The 13859-nt window shown below is 35.8% G+C and overlaps 1 protein-coding gene across 6 annotated transcripts in view; it reads right to left on the bottom strand.

Annotated features, from left to right (window-relative positions):
* Positions 1 to 13859, bottom strand: part of CCDC171 (coiled-coil domain containing 171) — a 459446-nt gene that overhangs the window by 393613 nt on the left and 51974 nt on the right. For all 6 annotated transcript variants that reach the window (XM_074197551.1, XM_074197553.1, XM_074197549.1 and 3 more), the window contains one exon: positions 1187 to 1333. In XM_074197551.1, coding sequence (XP_074053652.1) covers positions 1187 to 1333 — 147 coding nt within the window. The remainder of the gene's footprint in view (positions 1 to 1186; positions 1334 to 13859) is intronic.

Raw genomic sequence — 13859 nt, 5'->3', positions numbered from 1 at the left:
TCTGTAATACAATGTGAACAGTGCCCCTCCTAGCTGTCAACAATAAGCATAATAATCATGCCTTTATCCTATTCATTGATAAAAATATTAAAAAGCACAGATCCATGTTCCATGTTACTATGTCATCTTTAAAATGGGACTATTTACAATCAACCCTCACAATGGTAACATAAGAAGAGATTTTAAAAATCTAGATACAAAGCAAATTATTGAGCTTAGTAAGAAAATCAAATTTTTAAAAATATATATTTTTTTAAAAATATATAAAAAATATAATAAAGAATCCCTCATTTTTACATTGTTTTAAATTTTAAACATAACAACCCCCATAATTAGGCAGCATTAAGTTGTCTAGAGGATGATATGGGAGCAGTTGGAGTCAGGGTTTAAGTTCTATCTCAAGAACTTTCTGCATGTGCCACGTAAATTATCTAATATTTTTCTACCTCAGTTTCCTAATCTGTAAAATGGAAATGATAATACAATAATGCTGCAAAAATCAAGAGACACTGCACATTAAACACTTTATAAAACTTAAAGTGCTTTATAAATATTAGTTATCACTATTATTATTACCCCATTTTATATATGAGGAACAGGAGGCCTGAACATATTAAATTAACTGCCTAAAGTAACAAAGTAAGTATGAGAGCTGGGAAAATGAATCCGATTATTCTGACTCCAAATCCAATGTTCTTTCTGATACATCAAGCTACCTCACTGAATATATAGAGTTAAAGAGTGCCAGGACTAATGTACTAGCATGTAGAAAGCAATTTTAATATTTTGGGGTGAAAATGCCCCCAGATTTGATGAGGATAAGTGTATGCATGAGTCAAAATGATTATGCCATGTGATTGATAAATCAGAATTCTATTTCTACCATCCTTAATATCATTTGTTCCCCACATATTTCAAATTGCAAAATATGTTACCAATGTTAGAAAGAGCAATGATTTATTGTTTTTAGGGTTTTTTGTTGTTTTTTTTTTGCAAGGCAGATGGGGTTAAGTGGCTTGCCCAAGGCCACACAGCTAGGTAATTATCAAGTGCCTGAGACTGGATTTGAACCCAGGTACTCCTGACTCCAAGGCCGGTGCTTTATCCACACCACCACCTAGTCGCCCCTTGATTTATTGTTTATGGGTAGAATAAGTCTGAGTACAAGAGGTAAACAACAGCTTACCTCATATTCTTTTCTAAGTAATTCCTCTCGGGTAGAGCCTAATTCAAGTTCACTTGTTTGCTGTCGAAGACGGTTAGAGCAATCGAGGTGTTCAGACTCTAGATTTTCAATTTTCTTACACATATTTTGTATAGCATTATCTTGTTCCTATAAAGAAAAAAATGTAGTTAAATTTAAACAAAAAGAAGCAGGGGTTAAATAAGTGATTATATACTTGGAATAAAAATTAACACAAACTTAAGCTAGTTCAAATGGTCTCAAAGTAAGTTGCAATCTATGAGGTGTCACCATTAACTTTGAAAATGTGTTTAGGGGCAGCTAGGTGGTACAGTGGATGGAGCACCGGCCCTGGAGTCAGGAGTACCTGAGTTCAAATCCGGCCTCAGGCACTTGATAATTACCTAGCTGTGTGGCCTTGAGCAAGTCACTTAACCTCACTGCCTTACAAAAACTAAAAAAAAAAAAATGCGTTTATCATATTATTAAGTCATGCTAATTAAATGGGCCTTAGTGGATGGATATTTCTATATTGCTTTGATTCCACTATCCTGTACATTGTAAATTTACTTCATTAATTTCCTAAAGTAACAACAAAAATACATAAAATTCTTTCATCTGCTAAAGACTGCTTGATTCCCTGGTGGGTCTTGAGAGATTTGAATTAGCACATTTAATTATGCATATTTTTAATGCAATTTTTATAGTTTATTTCCTCCTTAATTCCAAAGTTTTCAAAACTTGTATAGAAGAGGAAAAGCTTTTCAATTGAGTCTCCTTAATTCCTTCAACAATTCAATTTTAGGCTGTCAGTTACCTTTTAAATTTAAAAAGACTCTTTCTTTCAAAGATCTAAAATTTCAATAGCATGACTCCTCTATTGACACCAATTATAAGCCTGCTACAACTTATTAGATAAAATTTTATTTGTAAACAACCATCAACAAGCACAAATATTCAAAATATACAAAGAAAATCAAGAGATTTTTGTAAGAAATTTTAAACTTCTACAAATAATTTTTCATAATTTTCTGTCCAAAAAATAATCACCCCAAGGCAAATATGTGATAAAACTTTGCAACTTTAAATAGGCTGAACCTCAAACAACAAATACACAGTCAGTCCCTGGACATACACACAAATCTTTTCCTTCCAGAGTTTATTGCTACTCTATTGCCTTTAAGAACCCAGGATCACTTCCATGACCTACTAGGCTAGGACTTTAAGAGAATGAGCATAAATAATGAGATGAATTATTTATATAATAAATGGAGCCAAAAGTCAGGCTCAAAATAATAAATTTATTTCAAGTATTAAATGCTCTAATTTGCCTTTTAAAACACTTTTACAATTTGGCTTTTCCTACCTTTTGAGTTTTCTTACAACTTACTCCCTGTAAGGTCATCTACAATTCAGACACTGACTTTCTGAGAATCTTTTCAACTCTGAGAGTCTGTGATCTACAAGGAAGCTGGGTATGAGATAGTGAGAAAACTCCCTGCTACTGGTTCACACTTCAAGAGGTAATTTTTTACTGGTTCACACTTCAAGAGGTAATTTTTTAAATCTGAACAACCATCTTCAGATAGAGAAGTACCTCAAGTCTCTAATGTTCATCAATTGACCACAAAATGGTCTTAATGCACCCTGCTTTCCATCCTATGATACCGTTCAAGGTTCTCAGTATAATAAAGAGGTCCTAAGTTACCTTTCCTTCAGCTAAAACTTTCCTCCTATAATTGAATCAACCCCCAATAGTATGGACCCAGTGACAATACACATTCTCACTTGGTTCCAATTTTGACCAATAACTTTACTTGAAATGTACACGCACAGACACATTGAATTCAATGTGTCAGTTAATGACTCTGAAGATAATGGTATCATCATTATTTACTGATGACATATATTCTATCTGTAACATTATCTGTTCTCTAGGTAGTTTATAGAGGAAAAGGTATATTTATTACTCCTCACCACCATTTCTAAACTACTTGCATCACTTGGCAACCATTCCATATTAATTTATATTCATATATAATAGAGAGTCTCATCACAATCATCTACTAGCCTATAGGAAATTCACTTTCCTTATTCTAAGAGTTAGTAGCATATTCACTCTTGCCCTCAAATCCAACTTCAAAATTCAAAGTGATGTGTCATCAAAATCTTTGCACCCAATTCACCACTGACCTCAAATTCCATTTGGACTCTATTTTGTATCTCAAAAAAAAAATCACTCCACATTACCCCTCTCCTCCTTAGTATGAGTTTCTAAGAGGTAGCCCTATCCTTTGCCAAGACAGACACTCCACATTCTTCCACATTCCCTCTAGAATCTGACACCTTTGATCACTTATTCTTTATTTTTTTATTTTGAATTTACCCTTAACCACTAGTATTTTCCCTGCTTCTCACAAATATACCTGTCTCCCTCATTTATTAAAAAAAAATCTTCAGTTCACCCTATGATTTCTACCACCATAAGCCCGAAACTATGAACCAACAGATCTCACTTTGACAACCAAATTTCTAGAAAAGATTTCCTACACTCACTACTCTCATTTCAGTTAACCCTAACTCTGTCACCTGCAAACCCCTGTCGGGTTTCCAACATCATCACTCAAGTGAAACTGTTCTCATCAAAGTTGGCAATAATCTCTTATGTGCTAAATCTAATTACATTTTTTCAATGATCTATTCTTAAACTTTTAACATTACTGACATCATTCTGCTAGGTAAGTTTTATTTCCTCTACCCTCTGTCTGATCACTACTTATCTATCTGATCATTCTTCTTCAGTCTCCATTGTTGGATCATCATCTGTGTCCTGGACACTAAACTTTGGTGTCTTCCCAAAGACTCTTTCCTGGGTCCTCCTATCTTAAACTCTATACACATTTCCCAGGGTTCGGAGTATCACTACATAGATACTTCTTAACTATGTATATATGTTCATCCAACTCTCCAATTCATCATGTTCAAAACAGAACTCATTATCATCCTTCAAAACCTGTCCTATTCAAAACTTTCCCATTACAAATACCACCATATTTCAAGTCACCCTGGCTCATAACCTCCAAGCCAATCCCAACTCTTCCATTTCTTCTATTGTATATATATCCGACAAGGCTTATCCATTCTACCTCCACATTTTTCCCACCTTATTCTTTCTCTGCACTAACATGTTTTACATATACCAAAATGTCTTACATAAATACATATATATAATCTATAACAAACTGATTATCATCTTATGAGGGAGAGAGAAAATTTGAACTCGATTTTTAAATGACTTTATCCTAATGTTAATCTTCAAAATATAGACAGACTTGTACAAAATAATGAAGAGAAAAATGTTCAGAAACAAGAGAACATTGTTTATAGTAAAAGGAATATTGTTTTAAAAACAACTTTGAGCAAATAAGTCATTTTGACTATTATAAATACCCAAATTAACTACAATGAACATATGAAGGAAGATGCTATCTTTATCTAGAGAAAAAATAATAAACAGAAATATGTATAGAATGATTTTACACATATATACATATTTGTATCTAATGTAGTAATTTCTAGGGGTGGTCAAGGGAAGAATAAAAAGAAATTTATATGATAAATTTATTATATATTTAAAAGGAAAAGGTTAGAATACATTTGTAGCTTCATGTAAAATCATCTTTTTTATTAAACTATATTATTGAAGTGTTTTCTTTATTCCATAATCAAAAATAAAATAATTTTAAATGAGTACTAAAAATTTTCTTTACATGTAATTAGAAAAAAATAGTATAAAAAATAAAGCTATTACTACCCAAGTCTGCAGTCTTCTTATGTTTCACTTGAACCACAACGGCCTCCTAATTCATTTCTCTCCTTCCAGTCTCTCCCCTCTCCACCCTCACAGGTAACAAATTAATGCTGTTCAGCCTTTATTTTCAAAGAAGATCAATCACATAAGTGATGTCTTGACTCACATGTGAATTAGATTTAAGTGAGGCAGAAGTGTACATAATCATTAGTCTCACTAATCTCTTCTTAAGTCATCAAAGTCCAGTGGCAAGACAAAAGTAAGAATGACTGATGATGGTCCATAATGTAGTAGATCAGGGCTGTCCAAAATGGAGCCCACTGTGGGTTTACTAAGTACTTTAGTAAACAAAGCCAAGCCACCACAGAGCTCTCACTAAAATGGCAAATCAAAATATACTGCCTATTGTTTCAATAAAAAACTTTTAAATAGGGTTGGACAGCCCTGGAATAGATGAGCTTGCTAGATATCTGACCAGGTATTCCACAGCACCTCCTTCCACTGTCTTAGTAGTCATTGAAACAAATTGTTCTCAACCTTCCATTCTGCCGAGGGAAGTCTATACATTCCTGGGACAGATATCTCCCTAACTCATCAAAAGATTTGAGGCTTTACTGGTTACCCTAAACCTGGTTTAGCCAATCTACCAAGACAGTTTTAGCAGGGAGTAGCCATTGCACAATCTACAGATTCTTGGAGCCCTGGAGGAAAGTAAGATGAAAGATGGATACCAAAGGAGGATGAACAGCTCTGAAAAGGGCACAGCAAGCTCTCATATCAGAGGTACCAGACTTTCTAAAACACCCCCTATACATACCAATTAATAGTTCTAAAACAAAAATTTGGTCTCCTCAAAAATTATTAATGGGGGTGGCTAGATGGCGCAGTAGATAGAGCACTAGCACTGGAGTCCGGAGTACCGGAGTTCAAATCCTACCATAGACTCTTAATAATCACCTAGCTGTGTGACCTTGGGCAAGCCACTTAACCCCATTGCCTTGCAAAAACCTTAAAAAAAAAAAGGAAAAATTATTAATGGTTCCTTATAATTTATAAAGTTTCTTCAACTAATCCTCATGTAGTACTGATTTACTATCTATCATTCTGGATAGTATCACTTTCTGAACTGCCATATTACACTGTTGAATTACATTGTACTAGCAAAACACTAATAATCCCAGATATTTTTTACATCAACTGTTTTCTAGTCAAACCTATTGTCTGAATATTTTTGTAACAGTGATGTTACCCTTTTTCACCATCTCTTCAGAGTATAGACCTAGTTGCGGTATTGCTGGATCAAAGGGTATGCATATTTTTGTTGCCCTTTGGGCATAACGCCAAATTGCTCTCCAGAAAGGTTGGATGAGTTCACAGCTCCACTAACAATGTATTAGTGTCCCATATTTCCTGCATCCTTTCCAACATTGATCACTGTCCTTTCTGGTCATATTGGCCAGTCTGAGAAGTATGAGGTAGTATCTCAGAGATGCTTTAATATGCATTTCTCTAATAAGTAATGATTTGGAGCAATTTTTCATATGACTATGGATCACTTTGATTTCTTCAACTGTAAATTACCTTTACATATCCTTTGACCATAGGTCAATGGGGGAATGGCTTGTTTTTCTAAAAATTTGACTCACTTCTCTGTATATTTTAGAAATGAGTCCTTTATCAGAAATACTAGTTGCAAAAATTGTTTCTCAATTTACAAAAATATTCATAGCAGCCCTGTTTGTGGTAGCAAAAAATTGGAAATCAAGTCCTTCAATTGGGGAATGGCTGAGCAAACTGTGATATACGTATGTCATGGAACACTATTGTTCTATTAGAAACCAGGAGGAACGGAAATTCAGGGAAGCCTGGAGGGATTTGCATGAACTGATGCTGAGTAAGATGAGTAGAACCAAAAAAAACACCGTACATCCTAACAGCAACATGGGGGGGATAATTAACCTTGATGGACACATCAGTGCAATAATCAGGGACAATTTGGGGCTGTCTGCAATGGAGAATACCATCTGTATCCAGAGAAAGAACTGTGGAGTTTGAACAAAGTTCAAGGACTATTTCCTTTAATTTGGGGGAAAAAAAACAGATATCTTATTGTCTGATCTTGTTATCTCTTATACTTTTTTGTTTCTTCCTTAAGGATATGATTTCTCATCACACTCAATTTGGATCAACGTACATACAACATGGAAACAAAGTAAAAACTGACAAATTGCTTTCTGTGGGGGGGGTGGAGTGGGGGAAGGGAAGTAAGATTGAGGGAAAATTGTAAAACTCAAAATAAATAAAATCTTTAATAAAGTCCAAAAAAAAGAAGAAAAGAAAAAACAACTGATCTGGAAAACAAAATCAGGAAAGATAATTTAAAAATTATTGGGATACCTGAAATTCATGATCAGGAAAAGAGCCTTGACCTCATTTTAAAACAATTCCTAGAGGAAAATTGCCCTGATATCCTAGAAGCAGAGGGCAAAATAGAAATTGAAAGAATCCACCAATGGATTCTCTCCTGGAATGGAATCCTCCCCTAGAAAGAGATCTCAAAAAATCAACTCCCATGAATATTACAGCCAAGTTCCAGAACTCCCAAGTCAAAGAAAAAAATATTATAAGGAGCCAGAAAGACACAATTCAAATATCATGGAGCTACAGTCAGGATTACCCAGGACTTAGCAGCAACTACATTAAGGGCTCATAGGGCTTGGAATATAATATTCCAGAAGGCAAAAGAGCTTGGAATGCAACCGAGAATCAACTACCCAACAAAGCTGAACATCCTCTTCCAGGGGAAAAGTTGGACTTTCAATGCATCAGAGGAATTTCAAATGTTCCTGTTGAAATGACCAGAGCTTAAAGGAAAGTTTGACCTTCAAGTACAGGACTCAAGTGAAGCATAGAGAGGAAGGATGAGAAGGGTAAATTATGAGGTACTTAATGATGATGAACTGCACGTATTCCTGAATGGGAAGATGGTACTGATAATACTCATATGAACCTGCTCATTTATTAATGCAGTTAAAAGGCATATATGTAGAGAGGCCACAGGAAAGAGCTGAATTTGAAGATAGAATATGGAGTCAATGGGTGAAAGGGAAATGTACTGAGAGAAAGAGAAAGGAGAGGTAGAATAGGCTAAAATATTTCATATAAAAGATATTTCATGTAGCCTTTGCAATGGTATGGGGGGAGAAGGCAAGGGGGAAAGAGGGAACCTTCAATCTCATTGGAAATGACTCAGAGAGAAAACAGCATACACACTCAGTAGGGTATAGACATCTAGAAGAAAAAGGAGAGAAGGAAGACAGGGGGAGGGGAAGGGGATGTGGGTGATAGAGGAGAGGGTAGATCATAGGACAGGATAGACAGATATAATACATTTTCTTTTTTTACTTAATGCAAGGATTAGGTGGCCTGTCCAAGACCATAGTTGCTGGGTCTCAGGGATGGTATGTGGGCTCTGGGCCTCTTGGCCCCAGGGCCGGGGATCAATCCGTGGCATTACTCAGTCACCCTACAGCACATTTTAAAGGAAGAACAGAGTGAAAGGAGAGAGAAAATATAATATTTGGCAGTGGGAAGGAATGGATGGAGGGAATTATAATTAGCAACAGCAACAGTGCAAAACTATGATAAAGAATGTGATCCACCCGAGACAGAGCTGATGGTATCAGAACACAGACTGAAGCACATTACTTTATTTCTCATGAGGGTCTATATTTTTTGGGGAAAGGGGTTATTATGTTTACTCTTAAACAACAGTATTTTAGCAATGTATAAAAAAAAATCACTTCTACAAAAATATTCATAGCAGATCCATTTGTGGTGGCAAAGAATTGGAAATTAACTTAAATGCCCTTCAATTGGGGAATGGCTTAACAAACTGTGTTATATGTATGGGATGGAACACTATTGTTCTATTAGAAGCCAGGAAGTATGGAAATTCAGGAAAGTCCAGAAAGATTTGCATGGACTGATACTAAGTGAGATGAGCAGAACCAGAGGAACATTGTGCACCCCGGCAGCAACATGGGGGTGATGACCAACCTTGATGGACTCACCTATTCCATTAGTGTAACAAATCAGGCACAATACTTTATTTTTCTTCCTTAAGTATATGATTTTTCTCTCATCACATTCAACTGAGATCAAAGTATACTATGGAAATAATGTAAAGACTAACAGACTGCCTTCTGTGGGGGGTGGGGGAAGGAAGTAAGATTATGGGAAAAATTGTAAAAAATTCAAAATTAAAATTAAAAAAAACTGCATATACCCTTTGACCCAGCAATACAATAATCCTAGGAGAGCGAGCACCTATTTGTACAAAAAATATTTATAGCAGCTCTTTTTGTGATGGAAAAAAATTGAAAAAAGTGAGGGGAATGGCTGAATAAGTTATATGATTGTAATGGAGGATTACTGTATTATAAGAGATGATGAGCAGGGTGACTTCAGAAAAACCTGGAAGCACCCACATAAACTGATATAGAGTTACTTCACTTCAGAACCAGAAGAACATGGTATAAAGTAACAAATATTGAAAGAAGATCATGAATGACTTTGCTAATTCTCAGCAATACAATGATCTAAGACAATTACAAAAGACTCAGGATGAAAAATGTTATCTACCCCCAGAAAAAAAAAACTGATGAAGTCTGAATGCATATTATAGCATACTATTTTTCACTTTGTGTGTGTGTGTGTGTGTGTGTGTGTGTGTGTGTGTGTGTGTGTATTTTTTTTGGTTGTCATTTTCTTTTACAACATAAATGATATAGAAATATGCTTTGCATGATTGCACATGTATAACCTATGTCAAGTGAGTTACCGTATCAAGGAGGGACAGGGATGACAAAAAAGTAAGAAGACACTTTGAAACTCAAAGTTTAAAAAAAAATGCTAAAAATTGTCTTTATATGAAATTAGGATAAAATATTATTTAAAAAAGAATAAAAACATACTCTGTCAGTCAGCTTTGCTTAAATTTTTTATATTACAAGAACAATTCATTCTAAAATATAAGTGGTAATGACTAACAAAAGTCAAAAAGCATTAATAAAATGCATTATGACTTTTAAATGAAAACTTTAAAAATTACTCTCCTTACAAATAAAGTCAGTTTTTAATTTGATTTTTTAAAATTTTTCTATCAGATCTGAAATACAAAATTCTTCCAAGAAAGGAATGGAAATATTTTAAGAGCTTTAGTTGGCTTTTTTTTTATTATCTAGAAAATTGACATGTGGCGAAGTTTTTTATTTTCATCACTAGATGGTAGTATTTCACTTAAAAGTGCTTAAAAGAAATGTTTATTAGAGAACAGGTGGTTTTTAAAAGCATCAGAGAGAACCATATCTGCTATATCTGTTAAGAAGTACAAATCTTTCCTGTCTCATAGAAACTGTCTAATGCTTTATGATTGATTCATTTTTTATAAGCTGATATGATTCCTAAGAAACTCAAGATTAATATTTATACATAAAATATTCAGAGAAAGTAAAAAAATATGAAAAGCAAAGTAAAAAAAGGATGGAACACAACTCATTTATCTTATTTATTATCTCTGATCAAGAACACCTACTGCCATTACCTTAATATATAATTTAACATTTCCTATTTAGACTACTGCAACTTTCTTTTCATTGTGCTCATCTTTGGTCAAAAACCCAGGTGTCATAGCAGACCTTTTTATAGTGGCAAAGATTTGAAAAGTATGGTACAAGTTATGGTACATGAATACTATGGAATATTATTGTTCTATAAGAAACAATAAATGGTCAGACTCTACAGAAGCATGGAATGACTTACAGTATCTGATGCTGACCAAAGGGAGTAGAAACAAGAGAACAATTTACACATCAACATTATGAGATAAAGAACCTTGATGGAAGCAGTCCCTCTTAACAGTTCAGAGAGCTAGGATGATTGTTTTTGACAGATTATGGACTATATTATCTCCAACCAGAGGAAGAAAAAAAACATACCCTACCAAATCAGATGAACACTTTATAAAAATTATTTCATATATCTCGTTCCCTTAATCCTAATTCCTCATGCCAAAAATTACTAATTTGTAAATATAATTAATAAAATATGTATGTAAAATGCTAACCTGACTATTCCCTGCTGAAGGGAGGTGGATGGGAAAGTAGGGTGGAGGGAAATTATGAAGCTTGGGAAAATGCATATACAAATGGATGAAAAAAAAAATTTTTTTTTTAAAAAGAAGGGGGGGGGCAGAGCCAAGATGGTGACAGGAGAGGACTGTCTCTTAGGTGTTCTCTCTCAAAACATAAACTAAGGAATCTAACTAAATTTTTGAGGGACAGAATCCACAGAGGGATCCAGTGAGGCAGTTCTCCAACCCAAGGTAACCTGGAAAAGAGTGGAAGGGCTCCCCTCCACTGGGTTGGAGGGGCAACCCACCAGAACAAAGGGAACTTCAGCTTCCCGGAAGCAGCCCCAGGGCACTGGGAGCCACGGATCACAGCAGCAAGGGCAGTTTCCTGACCTACACCCTGGGGAACACCAGGCACAACCTGGGGGATCAGTGGGGGTACCTCTGCCACAGCCAGCACGTGAAGCCCAGCCCTCAGGGCACTCAGCAAGCAGCTTAGCCAAGCAGCCCAGATCCAGGAACCTGAAGCAGGAGCTGGTAAGCAGGATCCCCCAGGGCATGAGTGCTGAGCCTAGCGAGGGGAGTGGAGAGAGACTGTGGAGCTCTGTCCTCTGTCCCTAGAAGAGGACTCTGGGGCTCTAACCACATTCATATCTTGATCACAGACGAGGCCCCCCGTAGAACAGCAAGACCCCCCCACTTCAGCCCAAAGGCACAGGGGTGCACTTATGATCACTCGCAGACCAGGAGGGAAGACAGAGTCTCACACACAGAGATCCTTGTGGGGAGTGTCAGAATAATACTCAAAAGCTCATGAAGCACCCCAAAACCAGGCACAGGCTGGAGAAATGAGTAAGCAGAGGAAAAAAAGGAATACCACTGAAAAATACTTTGCCTAGGATCTCAAGAAGGATCAAAACACTCAATCTGAAGATAAGGAAGTACAAGCTCCTGCATTTAAAGACTCCAAGAAAAACAGAAACTGGGCTCAGGCTATGACAGAGCTCAAAAAAGACTGTGAAATTAAGTGAGAGCACCTCTCAGACTGGCCAATATGACCAGAAAGGATAATGATCATTGTTGGAAGGGTTGTGGGAAATCTGGGACACTATTATACTATTGGTGGAGCTGTGAACTCATCCAACCTTTCTGGATAGAAATTTGGAACTATGCCCAAAGGGCAACAAAAATATGCATACCCTTTGATCCAGAAATACCACTACTGGGTCTATACCCTGAAGAGATGATGAAAAAGGGTAAAAACATCACTTGTACAAAAATATTCATAGCAGCCCTGTCTGTGGTGGCAAAGAACTGGAAATCAAGTAAATGCCCTTCAATTGGGGAATGGCTTAGCAAACTGTGGTATATGTATGTCATGGAATACTATTGTTCTATTAGAAACCTGGAGGGAATGGGAATTCAGGGAAACCTGGAGGGATTTGCATGACTGATGCTGAGTGAGATGAGCAGAACCAGAAAAACACTGTACACTCTAACAGCAACATGGGGGAAATGATCAACCTTGATGGACTTGCTTGTTCCATCAGTGCAAAAACCTAGGACGATTTCCTTCCTTCCTTCCTTCTGCATCTAAAGACTGCAATAAAAACGGAAATTGGGCTCAGGCTATGAGAGACCTCAAAGATTTTGAAAATCAAGTAAGGCAGATAGAAGAATAAATAGGAAAAGAAATGAGAGAGATGCATGGAAAAATGTGAAAAAGAAGTCAGAAGCTTAGTCAAGGAGATCCAAAAAAATGCTGAAGAAAAAAACATGCTAAAGGTCAAATGAATAAAACAATTCAAAAAAGTTATTGAGGAGAAGAATTCTTTGAAAAGCAGAACTGACCAGATGGAAAAAAGAGATAAGAAAGCTCTCTGAGGAAAACAAATCCTTCAGATGTAGAATGGAGCTAAAGGAAACTGTTGACTTTATGAGAAGTCAAGACACAATACTTCAAAACCAAAAGATGAAAAATTAGAAGAAAATGTGAAATACCTCATTGAAAAAACAACTGATCTGGAAAACAGATTAAGGAAAGATAATTTTAAAATTATTGGGATACCTGAAAGTCATGATCAAGAAAAGCGTCTTGACTTCATTTTAAAGAATTCCTACAGGAAAACTGCCCTGATAGGATAGAAGCAGAGGGCAACACAGAAATTGAAAGAATCCACCAATCTCCCCCAGAAAGAGATCCAAAAAAAAAAAAACAACCACCAGGAATATTATAGCCAAGTTCCAGAACTCCCAAGTCAAAGAGAAAATATTACAAGCAGCCAGGACACAATTCAAATATCATGGAACTGCAGTCAGGATCACACAGGACTTAGCAGCAACTACAATAAGGGGTCACAGGGCTTGGAATATAATATTCTAAAGAACAAAAGGTCAGAAATATCAAGAGAATAAACTTTTAAAAAATTCAAAGTAAGTTGGCTTAGCTTTACAAGTTTATCTTTTACTACATCTCTAGTAGCACAAATGCCTGAATTTAGCAGTTTTTAATAGGTAAACAACAAATTCTTTATCTTCTAGTTTATATAGCATTTCAGAAATTAAATAAGAGGCTGGACAAAGCATTGTTCTACATTTCAGTCTACAGAGATGTTTGTACATTTTAGATTGCTAGCAACTGTAAAACAAGGCTTGTCATTTAATTTGCTTTTTATCAATCAATAAACATTTATTTAGCACCTACTCTTTGTCAGGTACTAAGGGCTTGTGAT

This window comes from Macrotis lagotis, chromosome 8 (genome assembly GCF_037893015.1).
Source record: "Macrotis lagotis isolate mMagLag1 chromosome 8, bilby.v1.9.chrom.fasta, whole genome shotgun sequence".
NCBI lineage: Eukaryota > Metazoa > Chordata > Mammalia > Peramelemorphia > Peramelidae > Macrotis > Macrotis lagotis.
This window is presented reverse-complemented; position numbering and strand designations above follow the sequence as displayed.